Source organism: Cnephaeus nilssonii (genome assembly GCF_951640355.1).
Source record: "Cnephaeus nilssonii genome assembly, chromosome: 7".
Classification (NCBI taxonomy): Eukaryota; Metazoa; Chordata; class Mammalia; order Chiroptera; family Vespertilionidae; genus Cnephaeus; species Cnephaeus nilssonii.
The window spans coordinates 82,471,112-82,491,243 of record NC_137078.1 but is presented as its reverse complement, the minus strand read 5'-3'; the positions used below and the strand labels follow the sequence as shown (position 1 = coordinate 82,491,243).

Sequence of the window (20,132 nt, the reverse complement as noted above, 5' to 3'; positions counted from 1 at the left end):
GGCATGGCAGTCAATTAGCATATTCCCTCCTATTGGCTGTGGGCGCCACCATCTTTGCTATGGGGCGAGGGTCAATTAGCACATTCTCTCTTTATTAGATAGAATGTAGCCATCCATTTCCACTATTATTCTTATTGATGCTCAAAGTATCCCATCTTAGACTAGTGGGAGCCTTTTCATGACTCCACTTGTCTTTGGTAGATTTCCTGCTAGAGTGACAAGGTGTTCCAAGTTCACCTTTCTATTTCCTGCCTCCGTTCTGGAATCTGCCATTTCTCCAAAGAGCTCTAGCTGCGTTCAATGGAGATTGTATTTAGAAACCACAATCTCGATGTTAAGGGCACTCATTGATTCTAAAATTTTTGAGTGGATATATCTGGAAAAATAACTTCTCAGATTGAAAATAAACTATGAGCTTATACTGATATTACCAATCCACATTTAGGGTTAAGAGTTTTCCTTAACTTTGAAATTTTTACATTATATCTGTTATATGCTGGAAATTTTGGTTCTTAAAGACAATACATAATTTTAATTTGTTTTACCTATATACTAGAGGCCCGGTGCATGAAAATTCATGCACTAGAGTGGGGGTGTTCCCTCAGCCCGGCCTGCCCCCTCTCACAGTCCGGAAGCCCTCAGGGGCGGGAGGTGACCTGGCGATCAGGGGAAGGTGATGCCCCCATCACACCTCTGCTGCTGCCACTGCCAGCAGTGCAAGCCTCGGCCAGCCCTGGTTACCTGAGCCTTGGGTGGCCCTGGGCGACTGGGCAGCTGACATCCAAGGCTGGTCTGTGCTTTGGGCTGGCACTGGGCAGCTGCCAACCTGGGCAGCTGGGCAGCCACCATCTGACATCTGAGGTTTGCCTGTGCCTTGGGCCAGCCCTGGGTGGCTGGGGGCTGAGGGACTCTGGAGGCAGGTGTGCGGAGTGGCCTGCTGCCCTGGCGGGGCTGAAGGGACTGGGCGCTGCCATCTTGTGGCTGTGGGCACCGTCATCTTTGAGGGCGGGGCAGTCAATTAGCATATTCCCTCCTTATTGGCTGTGGGCACCGCCATCTTTGAGGGTGGGGCAATCAATTAGCATAGTCCCTCCTTATTGGTTGTGGGCGCCACCATCTTTGTGATGGTGTGAGGGTCAATTAGCATATTCCCTCTTTATTAGATAGGATACTATGGCATTATGTATGTAATAGTATCAGAAGAGTAATACTAATATTATTACTTAACAATATGATTGCTAAAAGTAGTTTAAGATTTCATGCAGTTCTCTTTGTTCTTAGGATATATATACTATAGTAAGATTTCATTGTTTTTCAAGTCGGCTTAAGTAATTCTCTGGGTTATTAAATCACTAACTTGATACATAAATTCATTAGTTTTGATTTTGATATTCAGAGATTACTTGCTTCTAATCTTTGATTTAACTTTATTTTGTAAGTATGTACAACATTTATGTAGTCCTGAGGTCAAATATACAAAATTATTCCTATATAATTAGCACAACCGATAGGCTCTAACATCAATTTATTTAACAGGTATTTGTATGGCCTGGGTCCCAGGAATTCAGTGATGACCAAGTTATGTCCTCTGCCCTTGCGGAGTTCAGGATATCTTAAGAAACTACCTATACACAGATGAATCAAAATATCCTATGTAATAAAAGCCTAATATGCAAATTGTCCCCTCGACCGTGAGTTTGACCAGGAGTTTGAACAGGGGGCAGGGCCGGCCGGCCAATTCCCCCCGGCCAGCCTTGCCCCCGATTGCCCCCCCATTGGGGGCGGGGCTGGCCGGCCAACCTCCTACAGTCCCTATCCCCTGCCAGCCCAGCCTGATCGCCCCAATTGGGGCGGGTCCGCCGGACCCCACCCTTGCACAAATTTGTACACCAGGCCTCTAGTGATGTTATAAGTATTACACTTGATGGAAAGAAAACACTCAGAAGAGAGCATCTTATTAGGGCTGGAGATAAGAATTTGAGTAGAGCCTTGAAGGATAAGTGGAAACTGGTCAGGGAAGTCACAAAGAGCTGTGTGCACGTTACATACACACTTTCAGCATCCACTTCCAGGTCCAAACTCTCAGTCACTAACTTTCTGTTTCCCAAATACTCCTGACATGTTGACTACTGCAGCCTGGGGTCCGAGTGGCACAAAAGGGGACTTGGGTCACAGTGAATATTTGAGAATATACTAAATTCTCTCCTTGACTCTCTGACTACCACAAACCTTTCTTACTGTGTCTAAAAAAATCCCGTAGAAGCTAACTTTGCACTCCAAAAAGGCGGGACTTTGGGCAGACAAGTAGGAGGGCACTGACCCCATGTGGCTCATTTCCTGGGCAGGTGTCCTCTGACCTTGGGCCAGAACGCCGCCCTGTGCTCTGCTGGACCACTCCACAACCTCAAGTTCAAACAGCTGCTCTCTAACCCTGCCTCTTATCTCTTCAGCTCTCTGCCTCTGGGATTCATTCTCTGGTCATTTCTTGGTCCTATTGGGACTCATAATCCATTGATTTACTACTTTTCTTACTGCTACCTATTCCCATTAAAAAAAAACCACAACACACCCCCTCCTTACCCAGCTTAGATTCCAAGATCAATAATAACCACTGCTTTGTATATACCCTCACGTCCCTCGCCACTTTCCGCTGATGTCTTAGTTGCCCGATAAAACCCCAACCCTATACCTAATGCTTCACCTGCCCTGTGCCTGCACGGGCGTAGCAATATGTGGTTGAACAAAAACCCAGACAATGCTGACTACTCTCACTTTAAATTAGTGGCCTCCTACCTTAAGTGAGCCCCTGGTGCTCCCTGACAATTATATACTAGCATTTCCCTATTCCATTCCCACACCTCCCAGGCAAGATGATGATTTCCTGTCGTCTCCTTTCTCTTCCAACATCTCCTCAGTCCACCTCCCCTTCAGCTGTTAAACTGCTTCCTGACTAGGAAAGTGCTACACAGGCTGGATTTTAGAGACAGAGGGACTAGGGAGCAGCTACGAAAAGTTAGACTCTGGGAGGAGAGGCTTTAAGAAAGAGTCTCTTCAGAAATTTAGGAATGTGTGCAGAAACATAACAGCCCCAACCCAGGCTACCTCAGGGAACAACATTAAGAGTTTAGATTACTCTTAAATATTTTTAAAAAATTGGATTTCTAGTTCTTTGGGCATTTTTAATGCTTATTTAACACGTCTCCTCCCTTCAACGGTAAGCTCCAAGAGGGCAATGTGTTTGTCACTGTCACTCTTGTGTCCCTAGCACATATGACAGTATTTGACACATAGTTGTTGAATGAAACTATCCTATATAATAAAAGGCTAATATGCAAATCAACCGAAAGGCAGAACGACCAGTCACTATGATGCGCACTGACCATCAGAGGGCAGACTCTCAATGCAGGAGCCGCCCCCTGGTGGTCAGTATGCTCCCACAGGGGAGTGCTGCTCAGCCAGAAGCCAGGCTCACGTGAGTGGGCCTAAGCCATCAGTCGGACATCCCCTGAGGGCTCCTGGACTGCACAAATTTCATGCACTGGGCCTCTAGTATAGGAAATAAGTGAACAAACGGGCTAAACTTAGTTTATCCTGGTTTCTTCCCTTCTTAAGTGAGGGTGGAAATATGTTTGTCTTTAGATTACAAATGAGGATGCACAAGCTATCTGTTGATGTCCACTCTCCAGGAAGCCAAGGGTTCACCGGGGGCCATGGTTTCATCAGTGAGTGAGAGCAGGTGCTTGGGGTGGGCAAAAAAGGGCAGGCAAAGGGGAAGAGAGAATGGTCACATACATTACCTCCACACTCAGGCTGCGTGCCGCTCCATGAGCCATTGGCCTGGCAGGTTCGCTCTGACGATCCCCGGAGCGCATGGCCAGCCTCACAGCTGAAGCGCATCAGACTCCCGGGGGCAAAGCTCTCCCCCAAACGTATGCCGTGTGCTGGTATTCCAGGGTCACCACATATCCCCATGCTGGTGCCTAAAGACAGAACCAAACAAGTACCGTTGTTTTTAGCATGGAAGGAAGGGAGTGGAGGACTGAGAGAGGAGGATGTTGGGCCACTCTTTATAGGAGGCAGTGCGCCCTCCTGCACGAGGCGGTGAAAACTGATTGTGTCTAGCCCAAGTTATCAGAACAGGCTCCTGCCTTACTACTCAGGGGTCAAAGAACAGAAAGGTCTGAGGTCACTGGTGAATTCCTGGGGACCACCCAGCAAGGAAGAGAGAAGGGAGAGGGAAGAACCTTTGGTGGATCATGCCTTCGTTCCTTGGCCTGCACCAGTGTGAATACCAGTGGTCCAAGCTGGCTGCATCTCCTCCTTCTCCGTTTTCCCTCTTTTCCACCAATAGCTGCTGATTCCAGAGTATCCTCCGTGTTCCCAATGCCACCATTTTAGTTCAGATGCTCAGCATTCTCTTGCCTGAACTATTGTAAGAGCCTCCAAACTAATGTCCCTTCCTCTTCAATTCCCTCTCTCATGCATCTTCCATTTATCCTCAGATCATAACCATGAACCACCACCCCTCATCTGATCTTGTTTCTTTCCTGCTGAAATAGCTCCACTGGCTTCCCATTGCCTATAGGATACAGTTCACGCTCCTTGGCATAGCCTCATCTTCTCAACAGCCCAGCTTGAATCCTGATCCTTTAATTGAGGATTCCCTACTCCCAAATTACAGAGTACAGATGAGCTCTGGATTAAATATCTTAGAACCTCTCAACTCTTTCTGCATGAAAGTTTCCAACTCATGTGGATGTACCTCATCATGAACCCATGTGTATGGGCATCAAATGACAACATTTGAGTGACCACATTTAGTTTGTTGGAGTAAAGCAATGTTTAAATAATGTATAACCTACCATGGTCCATTTTTGTCTCTTTCTCTCAATCCTGGAATTATGAGATTACCATGTTCCCCATTCTGCTTCCTATCAAGGGAGGGGGATTCATTCAATCTTTAAGTCAAACATTTGAAAAAAGAGGGCCCATCACATTTGACCAGGTTTTCTTATCTTTTCAAGTTTTCCAGGGTGTAGCTCATGGAACAGGCAGTACTGGGTCCCCTGAAAGGCAGTCCTGATGGTGAGTACTCGAACTCCCACACTGGCTAGCTGACCTCTGCTGGAGCCAGCGCTATTGTGCAATAGGCCCGAGGGTGGAGCTCTCCAGTCCTGGGGGCTTAGCCGAAAGAATGGCCCCCACTGCACTGTTTGGAGCTTCCACGTCAATGAAATAAGGGAGTCTGGGACAGATATTGTATCATGGGAGCAGATGGCAACAGCTCACTCTTTTACTAAAGAGGCCTATCAGCAAGAGGTGAGCAATGAACTTCCCAAAGTACGTCTCCAATGCTGGAAATCTCTGCATGTCCTTGATGGCCTAGGGACTTGTCTCAAGGACTCAGGACATTTTGTTACACATCATCTGGGTGCACTGACTGAACAAAATGAGGTTCAAAAATTTGACCCTGGAACTCTTGAATGTGTGTTTCTTTGGCCTGGCAGTAGATGCTGTTACAAAAGATGACATCTCTAAGTTTCAGGAGGGAGGAATTATATTCTACTCACCGGTGCACACCTTGCATTGCATCATAATCTCCTATTCTTCACATCTCTTATCTTTTTAAAAAAATATTTTTATTGATTTTTTAGAGAGGAAGGGAGAGGAATAGAGAATTAGAAACATTGATGAGAGTTAGAAACATCAATCAGCTGCCTCCTGCACGCCCCCCACTAGGGATCTAGTCCACAACCAAGGCACATGCCCTTGACCAGAATCGAACCCGGGACCCTTGCTCTATTCACTGAGCCAAACCGATTAGGGCTCATCTCTCTCTCTCTCTCTCTCTCTCTCTCTCTCTCTCTCTCTCTCTCTCTTTTTTTTTTATTTAAGGCATTCATTCCTCAGCCTCAGCATTTATAGAATCCTGTCTAGTCCTGTCCTTGGAGGTCTCCAGGAAAGCTCTGCCCATGATTCTGGTCTCCCAAGTGTTTGTCATCCTTGATGGATATTCAGGAGAAATGAGATTGCTAACTGTGCCTCAGAATATTCAGGATCAGGACTAAACAGCTGAATGCAGTACATCCCCTAGTGAGTGGGGTTCAAGTCTGCTGAAGGCGTGTTTCTTTACTTTAAAAAAAAAACACATTTTATTGATTTCTTACAGAGAGGAAGGGAGAGGGATAGAGAATTAGAAACATCGATGAGAGAGAAGCATTGATCAGCTGCCTCCTGCACACTCCCTACTGGGGATGTGCCACAACCAAGGTACATGCCCTTGACTGGAATTGAACCTGGGACCCTTCAGTCCGCAGGCCGACGCTCTATCCACTGAGCCAAACTGGTCAGGGCTGAAGGCGTGTTTCTTTACTATTTCATGCTCCCAAGGTGCCAGCTTATTTCTAAGTCTCCCCATCAACCTTGACGTGGCCAAGGAAGAGTCCCTTCTTCCACATGCAGGACCAGTTCTTGGGAAGTCACAACATGAGGGAACCTCAGGCTTGAAAAGTTTTGGAGATTTCCAGCTTAGTTTTCTACTCCAGACAAGAACTGTTCCTGTAATATTTCCAGTAGGTCGTTTTCCAACCTCTACTAAGACAATTCCAAACAGAAATTAGAGTTTGGGTAAGCAGACTTTGGAAATGTGTGCCTTTCCTCTTGGGAATGCCTCTCCCTCCTGGAACGTGCTCTGTGGACAACTCAGGAAGCCTCAGTATACTTGGCTGTTGTCTTCCCAGGCCATCCTCCCCAAGACACTTTCACCAGAAGTCAAAACAGAATGAAGTCAGGGAGGAACCCAGATAATTGGCTTTCTTCTCGTCCAGGCTAAAGGAGTCCCCAAGGCTCATACCTTGTCCTGCCCAGTTCATGAGCTGGATGATTAATGAGTCTTGTAGAGGCGAGGGGCCAAAGTCCTGGTGGAAACAGAGTGATGTGTCTGGGATTGGCCTGGGCAGCCAATAGTCCTTTGAGAGAGTGGCTAGTGCTTTGAGAATTTCTCCTAATATCTGGTTCAATGTTTTAGAAGTGCAATTTGGGAGACAGGATCACCTTAGAATCTCAAACTGTAAGAACAGCTATGTCCTCCCTAGTTTGCAATCTCTGGGCTGTATGAATTGGCCAGAGCTGATGAAGGGATGAAGCTGGACTCAGACCACCACAGGCTGAGGTCCAGCCGGGACCTCTCATAGCTGTGCTCTCCGCCTGGGAGGGATGAGATGAGGGCTCAAAAGCTCTGCTTTCCTCCCGTTCTTCTATCACACTCACACTTGGGGAGCTTGTCCCTCTCCCATTAGCCAAGTGTTCCCTTGGGCCCTTCTCCCCCCTGCAGGCCCCATACCTGAGCAGTGGGGCAGGGAGCCTGTCCAGTGTCCATCTAGCCCACACACGCGGGTGGCGTTTCCCACCAGAGTCCGTTTGCCAGTGCAACTGTAATGCACGACTGCCCCCACGGTATAGTTGTCTCCGGACATCTGGGCATGAGGTGGGGAGCCTGGATGGCCACAGGACACCACTGTGGGGAAGAGAAAACATGTCAGCAACTCGGCTCAGGGAGAGGGCGTCATCACAGGACACACACTAGGCTTTTGGTAGTGACAGGCGGAGAGGAAGAGAAACCCTGGGTACCAATCGAAGCAAACTCCCTCCTGGCACACCCAGCTGCCATCAGCAGGCAATGCCTACCCATCTCGCTGTACAGTTCCCATATCAGTGAAATGAAGAGTGACACCTTTGTTTTAAGAGTTGAAGGGATAATACGTGTAGTAGGTATGCGATCCTATTTGTTGCTTTTCTTTCTTGACTCTTCCTCGCTGCTATAGGACATACCCAAATGTCTCTGGCAGAAAGGTGGTGGACGTAGCACACGTAAGACAATATGGGCGATTGGGATCCTGGGATTGTCTGCATTGGCCACAGGTTCCAGAACAAGGACCAGTTACCGTCCTTTCCTAACTGCATCTTATAATTGCCCACATCCATTGTCCCCAACTTGACACCTTAAGCCTGCAAGTCCCCTTTCCTGAAACAGCAAAGTGTAACTGTGAGAACCAGAGGTGAGATGGAGCTGAATGTACAGGTTCAGGCAGGGCACTGCTGTCAGGGTTGCTGTGCTTTGCCTTCCCATCGCTCTTGCCATAGGCTCTTTCATTTACTCGGCACCTATTTATCGAGTGCCTGCTGGGTGCCAGGCACTGTTCTGTGTGTTTGGGAGAATCAAGTCCATGCTCTTGTGGAGCTTATATTCTAGTGGGGTAGAGAGACTATAAATCTATAAATAATAACATAAACAGGCAATTCTAATGGGAAAATAAAGCTGCACCAGGAAAAGGGTGGTCAGGGGCGGGATGAGGATGCTGTTTTTGAGCGGGGTGGGCAGGGAAGACCTCACTGAGAAGGTGACATTTGAGCAGTGATTTGAGTGATGTGAAGAGGCCATCTTCAGCAAGATCTGGGTGAAGAGCATCCTGAGGGAAGGAACATCAGGTGTAAAGGTCCAGAGGCCAGAACGAACTTGGTGTGCTTGAGGACCAGCAAGAAAGCCAGGGCTTCTGGAACAGACAGGGCAAGGAAAGAATGGAAGAAGACCTGGGTGGAGAGGTTGCTACGATGGCCTAGAATATGGATTTTATTATAAGCATGAAGGGATGCCACTGGAGTGATATGACCTGATATACATTTTAAGAACATTCTGACTACATGTGGAAAACATTCTAGAGTGGGGCAAGAATGAGGCAGGTGTTGCACTAGTTCAAAAAGAGATGATAATGACTTGGATGGATTAAACTTGGGGTATGGTAGGAGATACTTGTAGTCATGGCTTGCATCTGGAAAGGGGACAGGGCATGGCAGGGATGATGACCAGGATAAGTGACCAACAGGATAAAATCTGAGTTAGCCTAACGCTGTCCCTAATGACAGCTGTCAACTTGACTGGGCCAGAAGGATGCCCAGATAGTTGGTCAAGAATTATTCTGTGAGAGCATTTCTTAATGAGATTAAAATCTGAATAAGTAGACTGAATAAAGCAGATTGCTCTCTCCAGTGTGGGTGTGCCTCATCCAATCTCCCAAAGGCCAGAATAGAACAAGAAGGCTGAGTTAGAGAGACTTCTCTCTTTCTGCCTTTGAGCTGGAACATCCAGCCCTTGGTCTCAGACATGGACTGGAATTTACACTGTTGGCTCTCCTGCTTCTCAGGCTTTTGAATACAGACTGAAACCATGACATCTGCTCTTCTGGGTCTCCAGCTTGCTGACTGCAGATCTTGGGACTTCTAAGACTCCATAATTGTGTGAGCCAATTCCTTATTTTATATGTAGTATGTTATGGGTTCTGTTTCTCTGGTAAAACCCAGCTAATACACCTGCTAAGTTCTACCTGAGTTCCTGACCTAACTGTGAGCAAACAAAAGCAGTTGCTATTTTAAGCCATTAAGTTTTGAGATGGCTTGTTACACAGCAATAGATAACGGACAGAGTAAGTTTTAAGCATTATATTATTTATTTCTTAAGACAACCCTACGAGGTAGGCACCGTTTTTATCTCCATCTTGCTGAGGAGGAAATGAGGCATGGTGAGGAAAAGGAACTTGCCCAAGGTCACAGACCTATTCAATGATAGAACTAGTTCTTGAAACCAGGTAGGTTAACTCTAAGAAGGACACACACTGTAATTGGTTCCCTTCTCAATGACTTGGTTCTGGCTGTCAATTGAGGCATCGGTGATTGTTCTCCACATGATCCCTGTCTCCATGTGCTTTCTTATCAGTGATTCCATTAAATGAGAGTTAAACACATAAAAGCCAGATATCAGAAAAATGAATAAAGAACAAGATCCAACTATATACTGTCTGTAAGAGACACACCTTAGATTCAAAGACACAAATGGATCAAAAGTAAAAAGATGGAAAATATATACTATGCATATAATAACCAAAAAAGAGCTGAATGGCTATCCTAATATCAGACAAGATAAACTTTAAAGCAAAATTGTTACTAGATAGAAGGACATTTTATAATAATAAAAGGATCAATCTGCCAAGAAGATATAACAACTATAAATATATATGCTCCTAACAACAGATCTGCCAAGTACACGAAGCAAAAAGCTAACAGAATTGAAAGGAGAAATAGACAAATCAACAATTACAGTATGATATTTTAATACCCCACTTTAAATTATAAATATAACATCCAAACAGATCAACAAGGGAATATAATGAATAACACTAGAAGCCAACTAGATGTAACAATAATCTATAGAACACTATACTTAGTAACAGCAGAATATATACTTTTCTCAGGTACACATGGAACGTTCTCCAGAATAGACAATATGTTAGGCCATAAAATGAGTCTCCATAAAATTTGAAAATACTGAAATCATACAAAGTATATTCTCCAATCACCATGCAATAAAATTAGAAATCAATAATGGAAGGGAATTTGGAAAATTCACAAATATATGGAAAGTAAACAACAGACATCTTAATAACCAATAGGTTAAAGAAGAAATCAGAAGTTATAAAATACTTTTGAGGTGAACAAAAATGAAAATATAACATGCCAAAATGTATAAGATGCAGCGAAAGCAGTTTTCAGAAGAAAATTTATAGCTGTAAATGCCTACATTAAAATATCTCAAACCCCAAACCTAACCTTATTTTTTAAGAAAGAAGAAAAAGAGGAGCAAACTAAACCCAAAGCAAACAGAAGAAACAATAAAGAGATAAGTGAAACAGAAAATAGAAAAGAGAGAAAAACTAAGTTATTTTTTTAAGAGATCAACAAAACTGATATATGTGTAGCTAGTTTGATGAGAGAGAGAGAGCGAGAGAGAGAGAAAAGTTAAAATTACTAAAATCAGGAATAAAAGTGGGTATATTACTACCAGACAACCTTGCAGAAATAAAAAGGATTATAGGAGAATACTATAAACAGGAACAGTTGTAGGTCAACAAATTAGATAACCAAGACAAAATGGACAAATTCCTAGAAACACACCAACTACCAAAACTGGCTCAAGAAGAAATGAAACATGTAAATAGAATGATAACAAATCAATAGAACGATCAAAAACTTTTATCAAAGAAAAGCCCAGGCCCAGTTGACTTCACTGCTGAATTTTACCAAATTTTTAAAGAAGAAATAACACCAATTTTTCTCAAACTATTCCTAAAACTACAACAGGACACTTTCTGACTCATTCTATGAGGACTGTATTACCCTGATACTGAAGCCAAACAAAGACATTGATAGGAAGGAAAACTACAGACCGATATCCTTTATAAACATAGTTGTAAAAATCCTCAGTAAAATACTAGCAAACCAAATCCAGCAGCATAATAAAAGGATTATACACCATGACTAAGTGTGATTTGTTCCAGGAACACAAGAATGGTTCAACATATGAAAATCAATCAGTGTAATACACCACATTAATGAAATGAGAGGGGGAAAACTCACATGATCATCCCAATAGATTCAGAAAAGTAATTTAACAATAATCCAACACCCTTTTGTGATAAACATGTTTAACAGGCTAGGAATAGAAGGGAACATCCTCAATCTGATCAAGGGAATCTACAAAACCCCCACGGCTAATAGCATACTTCATGGCTAAAGACTGAAAGCTTTCCCCCTGTGACCAGGGACATGACAAGAATGTCTGTTCTGGCCACATCTATTCAACATTGTACTGGAAGTTCTAGCCAGGCAAGTAGGTAACAAAAAGAAGTAACAAGCATTCAGTTTGGAAAGGAATAAGTGAAACTATGCTTAGTCACAGAGGAGATGATCTTTGTGACGCTGGATCAGGCCAGCGATTTTCTACCGGTGTGCTACAAGAATTTTTAAAACATGCAATGACTATTTAGTCAGGGGCACTGGCCTCTTTTCCTTCCCTTAGATTGTCAAATGAAAAAAAAAATGACAACAACCAACAAAACAATAACTGTCAGTGTGAATGAATCGAAATTTACCTATTTATTTGATCAGATCGGCAAAATATATGATATATATTTTGGTGTGTCACAGAATTTTAGTAATTAGTTGATGTGTGCCATGAGATGAAAAAGGTTGAAAATTGCTGGATTAGGCAATGGTTTCTTAAACATTCCACCAAAAGCACAAGCAACAAGAGAAAGAGTAAAGGGCATTATCCAGAAAGCGAGATAATCCACAAAATGGGAGAAAATGTTTGCAAACCATGTATCTGGTATGAGTATAGTGTCCAGAATATATAAAGAACCATTAAGACTCAACAATATGAAGACAAACAACTCAATGAAAAAATGGGCAAAGAACTTGAATAGACATTTCTCTAAAGAAGAGACACTAAACTAAAGGCCAACAAGCACACATGAAGATGCTCAACATCGTGTCAGTAGGGAAATGGAAATAAAAACCACAATGAGAATGGCTATAATGAAAAAGATGAACAATGCGTAAGTAAGAATGTGGAGAAACTGGAACTCTCATACACTGCTGGCAACAATGTAAAATGGTGCAGACACTGGAAAACGGTTATCTTCAAAACGCTCAAAATAAAGTTACCATATGACCCAGAAATTCCACTCCTAGGTATACTAGTATATTCAAGAGAACTGGCAACATATGTTCACACAAAATCTGTACATAGATGTTCTTAGCAGTTTTATTCATAACAGCCAAAAAGTGGAAACAGCTCAAATGTCTATCAGCTGAGGAATGGATAAACAAAATGTGGTGTATCTATACAATGGAATAGTATTTGGCCATAAAAAGGAATGATGTATGGATAAATGCTACAACATGAATGAACTTTGAAAACCTTATGCTAAGTAAAAGAAGCCAGTCTCAGAAGGCCATATATGTAATTCCATCTATATAAAATGTCCAGAATAGGCAAATTCATAGACAGAAAGTAGATGGAGGACTCCCAGTGGGTAGGGTAGTGATGGAAAATGGGAAGTGACTGCTAAAGGGTTTCCTTCTGGTCTAATGAAAATGCCCTGGAATTAGATAGTGGTGATGATTGTACAATTCTGTGAATATATTAAAATCACTCAATGATAGACTTTGGAAGAATGAATTTTATGGTATGTGAATTATATTTCACTAAAAAATGCAAATGGATTAAATCTTCCAAAAAAAGCTAGTTATTAATTCACATCCAGGTCCGTCTGCCTCAAGAGTCGCGGCATTTCTGCTTCAAGTCCTTCAAAGGAAGGACTGTGTTGTCTTTCTGGAAAAGCAGGAAAGGGGGAAATGGGAGACAGTGTTCTGTCAGGCAGGAATTCTAGAGGAAAAGGACCCTGAAGGCTGAAGAGGGGGTGGCCGTGCTGGGAAGGCCCACGGCCAGGAAGAGCATGCGAGGTGGTGTGGCCACTAACCCAACCGGGGCCAAGCAGGGCTCTGCCATCCAAGGAGCAGTCAGTGACAGTCACTGTGAAGTAATACACACACATGCATACACACGAGCGCACACACACACACACACACGCACGCACGCACGCACGCACACAGAGGAAAGCCCAGCTCTATGACATGATCTATCCTATGACTGCACAGGTGATCATTTGGAGTAATGACATCTACTTACAGAGACACTGCGGGCGGGGACGGTCCCATGTGCCGTCTCCCTGGCAGCTGAGCGCGGGGGTGCCCAGGAGATAGAAGCCGTGGTTGCATTGGTAAGACACCGTGGTGCCGTAGCTGAACCTGTGCGGGCCGCTGGCATGGACTTGACGGACGCTGTGTTCTTGGTGCCCAGGGTCTGTACAGTTAATGACTGCAATGGAACGGGACAATTAGACACACCAATTGTTCATATGCTTTTAAAGGAGAATTCAGAAGCCCAACAGGCACAGAATCCCAGTGTAGCAAAATCTCTAGATCAACACGAAGCACATCCTGCCTGGGAGGGTGAGCGGGCCCGGAGGCTGGGACTGCTCGCACTTTGATCACGCGGTTAAGGGACTCATTCTCACATGACAGCACCTCCTTGGAGAAGCCTCCCCTCCCCCTCTCAGACTGGTTAACCTCTCCCTCCTCCATGCTCCTGTGCACGGCCGGCCCTCGAGGGCGTGGCTGCCCCATCTGTGTGCTGTGTCTCCCGCAGCAAAGCTCATCAATTGTAAAACCCGAGCATGTTGGGCTCTTTTGGAAACTGTTTTAATCACTTTAATGAGTAGTCCAGGGAGAGATTAATATCCGGGGGAAATAATTTGACTTTTAAATGTTAAAGTGTTTCCAAAGCAGCTTAACTCAAAATCAGAGGGCAATTTTGGAATAATGACAGTATCATTCATAACTCACGTTGTGTACTTTTGCTTTCAAAACACCTTTGCTACCTACCATTATCTTGCCTGAATCTCATAGGCATCAGGGCAGGTGTTTTAAATCTTTGATAAGCATTTAAGGTACTTGATGAACCTCTCTGAGGTTCAGAGGGGTTGGCATCACAAAACAAATAAGTGGCATTTATTCACTCTCAAGCACTGTGAATGCCAAGCATTGTGCTGGGCAGTAAGGATACCACAGATTTTACAGTCTCAAGTAGCGTTTCTCCTCCCTGGCACTGTGGACATGTTGGGCTGTGGACATTTTGGGCTGATAATTCTTCATTGTGGGGTGGTCTGGTCTAGGATGTTTAACAGCATCCCTGGCCTCTACCCACCAGATGCTAATTGAAACCCTCCTGTGTGGCCACCTAAAAGGTCTCCAGACATCTGTCCCCTGTTGGGGCAGGTGGATGGGTAAAATCACCCCCAGTTGAAAACTGCTGGTTTAGAGAGAAGAACAAATAAGTGATTATCCTGTTTGATAAGTGCTCTGATAGGGGCAGCAGAGAATGTTCTGGAAGCACAGAGCAGAGCATCAGAGCAGGGGGTGGAGCGGGCATGGCTTCCCAGGAGAAGGGACATTTCAGCTGGCTCTTGGTGACTGGGCACAAGTCACCTAGACAGAGAGGGGGTGGTGAGGGCGATGGAGAAGAGAGACTTCATTTGAGGAGACTGTCTGGAAGTGCCCGGGGGTGGGTGGGCACAGGGCACGCGGGAGGAATGGAAGAGGTTCAGTGTGGCTGAAGCCCAATACAGAAGCGAGGCTGGGGGCAGGTGAAGTGAGGAAGGATGGGGCTGGACAGGAGGCTAGGCCAGGCCCTCAGGCCCATAAGCCAGTGGAGGAGAGTACTTTCTCCTAACAGCAGTGGGAAGTCTGGGAAGGTGTTTTAAACAGGAGGTGACTTGATCGGATTTGCATTTTAGACAGGTTGCTCTGTCAGGTTGGAGAATGACTGGTGGGGAGCAGGACTGGAGGCCAGGCTCCTAAGGGTTTTCCCCCTGCCCTCTGATTTCGGGACCAGTCGGGGTTCAGGGGTGGGTAAGGGGCAGGTATAGCTGCAGGTCCAGGAGAATTTGCATCTTGTGTTGGGGGGATGAAGCACAGTTCTTGAGGAGAAGGGAACATGGGATAACACCCCAAAGCAGCAGTTCTCAACGTTTCCTGCCTGAATAAATGACAGAAAGAAGGCGCAAAACAAGGTCTTGTTCTCTGTAACCTTCTCTCACTCAAAACAGCATCTTGAAACGTTAAGAGAAGGATGTTATTTTAGGACTAGTTGTGAATGTATCTTATTTTGAAAACTTTGGCCCTTTAATATCAGTTACAAATGAGCTGTGTCACATTGCACAGCCAATCGGCATGAACCCCGAATGCTGCTAGGAGGAGCCAGTGTCCAGGGACTCTCAGCCTCCTTACTGTGAAGAATGGTCCACTCCAGGTCAGGCTGGGCTCTCTCGTGTCCAGTTCACTCTGACTGTCCACTTAAATGTCACTGAGCCGGCCCGGCCACTCTTGGTAAGAGGCAGACAGCTCCACTTGCCCTTTACCGTTGCAAACAGCCTTCCAAGCGTTAGGAGCTATTTCCCAGGTGGGGCCGGAATATCCTCTATGCAGAATCTGCCTCTTTTCTCCCCTCCCCTGCTTCAACCCAAACCATAGACTATTTGCTTTTTATTTTCCATTCAAACTCTTCTGCTTTTTTTTCTGTCATCAAAAATGGGGCTCTATGTGATGAATTATTGGTTTACGAAATGTAAACAAAAAGATTATTTCCGACTGGCTAGCATGGCTCAGTGGTTCAGCGTCGATCTATGAACCAGGAAGTCATGGTTCAATTCCTGGTTAGGGTACATGCCCAGATTGTGGGCTCGATTCCCCAGTGTGGGGCGTGCAGGAGGCAGCTGATCAATGATTCTCTCTCATCATTGATGTTTCTATCTCTTTCTCCCTATCCCTTCCTCACTGAAATAAAAGAAATAAAAATAAAATAAAAAAAGATTGTTTTCGACTCCTATTTTGACAGGTGAAACTTCGTTTGCTCTTTTTATGTAACCAATGATGACATTTTCCACGGATGCATCTAGGGGTTGAGGAAGTCCCCATTTATGACCCTTCTCTGTCCCCAGACTTGCCTATCAAGTCAACATAACGGCAGGACTGAATCCAAGGGCTTTTGCTCTCGGGCTGGGAAACCACAGATGGCAGAGGTCCTGGGGTGAGTGGGAGGAGCAGGGTGACTCACTTCTGCAGGTGGGCAGCGTGTCGCTCCACTGCCCGTTGGCCAGGCACTGGGACCCGGCAGCGCCCTCAGATACATAGCCAGGGTTACAGACAAACTTGACCACATCGTTGAGGTTAAACTGGTTGCCCTGAGTGAGGCCATTGATCGGATTGCCTGGGTGTCCACAGGTAATTGCTGTAACCAAAACAAGATAGGTAAGCCCTCCTGTTATTCCACATCCCAAAAAGTTCATCCTCCTCTCACCTGGCATGTCTCATGCCCATCAGTGAAGTTCAGCCGTAAGTCTAACTTTAGTCTCTTCTGCTGCAGAACCTTTATTTCCTGAAATCCTCATGGGGACATTCCTTCTTCCTTGAAGGCATGTCTACAGCTTGGACAACTGGAGAGAAATCATCCTATGACTCCCCACAGGGCGAGAGGCCTGGATTGTAGTTCTCTGTCACCCAGCAACACAGTCCTGCCTCTCATCCCCGGGGCTCCCCATCTCCACTCTTCATTGCTAGGTACACTGATGACTGTCCCTCAGCTGATTGAGACCCACCCTAGTTCCTGGGCCAATCTTGACAGGGCAGAGTCACTACTAACCAAGCCTGAACAGATCGGTCACTCTGCTAGACCAGAAACCAAGGCCAACCCCAGGGACCCAGAGTTGTGAGGAGATGGGGGAGAGTGGAGATAAGCTTCATGGGGTCTGTGAACCCACTGAAATGCTATGTGAAATATTAGGTGTATGCAAGCAGCTTGGGAGAGGACCCTTATTTTCACCAGGGTCAGGACCCCCCTCCCCAAGGTTAAACACCACTCGTATAAAGCGAGAGAAGAGTGCTGAGGACGAAAACCTTTCGAAGGGCAGATCCACCAAAACGCCTGCAAAGGAAACTGAAGGGTCCTTAGCAAAGTAGAAAGACAAGCTGGACAGGAGGTGGGATGTCACAGGAACCAGGGGGAGTCTCAAGAAATGTCAGACACCCAGGTAGGTCTGTTTCCCGGAGAACCCAGGCTGCAAAGGGGAGAGGGAGAAACACCACGAGGAAGGAAAACAGGCCCTCAGAGGCTCGAGCACTTCACTGCGCTTGAGCACATGGACCACCAGAGCCAAATAGCCTGAGAGCAGAGACTATGACACATTCGATTCATCTTTATCCTCAACACTTACTCGCATGTCTGGCACATAGTAGGAATGTTTATTGAATGTGGTCTTACAGGCTGAGGGAAATTCATAGAAAGGGAGGATCAGCAGTAGAGAGGTAAAAACTGACTAAGCTCACTAAGGAGGCAGGAGGAAAGAAGATCCATAGACTCAGTGCAGGGCACAGCCTTGGGCCTGGAGAGTCTTCTACTGAGGTGAGAGGAAGGGGCAAGGATGAATGAAGACAAGGACAGGTGTGTGGGTGGGGAAGCAGGACGGGGAAGGAGTTAGTCTGATGGCTTCTATTATTGCTGCACAATAGAAAGTGAGATTATGTAGTTGGCTAATAACTATTGGGGTTTAAATACATTATTTCATTTAGTCCTACAGCTATGTGAGGTAGGCACCATCATTATCCTCAAGGGAAAACAGAGCGACACAGTTTCCTAGTGGTTCAGCTGAGTTTTGAACCCAGCTTCTGTGATTTCAGGCCATCTAAACTCTTTGCTTTAGCGACTTGCTGAGAACATAGGTGGAGGAGATGGAGTGTGGGTCTTCAGAAAAAAAGGTGACATTGTAGAAGAGCTGTGTGGGAGTGGGCACGAGAGCTAACTCTGGAAATGAGGAAGGATTGCTGGAAAGCTCTGATGATGGCTGATATTGGAAACTTGAGTGCATATGTGAAGACAACTAACATGGTGCCTACCACAGAGTAATCACTTATAAATATTTGTTCTTGCCTGTTCCAGAGACGCCCCAAATTTCTGTGTTCCTGGGGACAATGGGGCTTGGGACATAAGATCCTGGATTCTGTGATGTGACAGGTGGTGGCATTACCAGCACCGCCATCTTTGTCATCATCACAACAATAACACCAGCAGCCTCTGCTTGACATCTATATCAGGCACTATTCTAGTCATTTTTTTTTTTACTGTTCTGACCATTTAATTTGTATTAATTTATTTACTTCTCATAATATTCTTTGAGGCGTCTGTATTTTATAGATGAGAAAACTGAGACCCTGTGAGGTAAACCAACTCATCTGAAGTCATACAGCCATATGACATATGGCGACAGACCTGGGATATGAACCCAGGCACTCCAGGGGCAGGGTCTGCCTGTCTCCATACTTTACTCTACAGCCTTTCTGTGTGGACGAGGTCTAACATATCCTCAGGTCAGGCAGACATTCTCCACTTACTTCTAGATGCCCACATTCCCTATTCTTTATAACCCAATCTATTTACACACATTCTGTGCCAATTTCTTGAAGGCATTTGAAGTTTTTTTCTCCTGAATGAAACCAAATATATTTTCTTTATGCGCATCTGAAAGACAAAGTGAAAAGAGATGGGCTTGCTTTTGGTAAACTTAATACTTTAGAAGCTATTAAGACCTACTTTCATGGATTTCTTATTGAGTAAGTCTCATTATTTTATTGCTTCATCTCATACACAGAAAGCCAAATGAAGAAAAAGAATTAAAAACAAAAACTGGCCTTGCAAAAATTAAGAACACAGCCCTGCACTTTACACAAAGGCTTACTTTAGGGAGCATTAAAAAGTGAAGAATTTTCCAAATTACTTCAAGGCAGCTGAGAAAAATGATGGTCACCTAATCCAAAAAATGCAGATGATCAAGAAGAACAAATAAAACTGTAGAAAGCCAGGCCTGCAGCATAACTAGAAGACAGAGAATGCTATAAACTTTAAATTATGTGTAAGGAGAAAAATAAAACAGGAAACCCCGGCAGAACTATTTCTCATGCTGTTGATGCAAGCCTGTGTGGAGACCCAGCCTGCATGGGAAGGGAAGAGAGAAGCAGGGGAAGGGCCAAATCCTGATCTAAAATCACTGCTAGAAACAGGAATTTCATCTTCAATTAGGAACATATTGAAGAAGGGCCTGGATGTCAGGAGGCACTGGCTTCAGGGAAGGGGCAGGAGAGTGTGTGATTCTCCTCCTTGCGTCTAGAAGAAAAGAAAGGCAAGCAAATAAAGGAAGTGAGAGAAGAAGAGAGGGGGAGGGAGACAGAGGTAGAGAAGAGCTATCCTCTGGAGATTGGGTAACAAAGGGGAAAATAAACAAAAAGGGGGACATTTAAGATCCTGCAATGACAAAAGAAAAGCAAACAAACAAAATGGAGGACAAACAATTTCCCTTACCAAACACAAGAAAGCCTTCTATTAAAATACAAAACATGTATCTGTCCAGTTTATTTACCACCACTCACTGAAGACACTGCCATTACACAAGGGCATATTTTTACTTTCTTTGTCATAGATTAGTTGACCATATAAACAAGGGTTTATTTCTGGGTTCTCTATTCTGTTCCATTGATCTATATGTCTTTTTTTGTGCCATACCATACTGTTTTGATTATTATAGCTTTGTAGTATATAGTTTGCGATCAAGAAGCATGGTATCTCCAACTTC

The 20,132-nt window shown here is 44.8% G+C and overlaps 1 protein-coding gene across 1 annotated transcript in view; it reads right to left on the bottom strand.

The window, feature by feature from the left end:
• The window catches only part of CSMD2 (CUB and Sushi multiple domains 2), a gene marked incomplete at its 5' end in the record, with an annotated part of 537,662 nt that overhangs the window by 23,881 nt on the left and 493,649 nt on the right, over nucleotides 1-20,132 (bottom strand). The window contains 4 exon segments of the mRNA XM_079778373.1: nucleotides 3,798-3,980; nucleotides 7,343-7,516; nucleotides 13,583-13,771; nucleotides 16,568-16,741. Coding sequence (XP_079634499.1) covers nucleotides 3,798-3,980; nucleotides 7,343-7,516; nucleotides 13,583-13,771; nucleotides 16,568-16,741 — 720 coding nt within the window.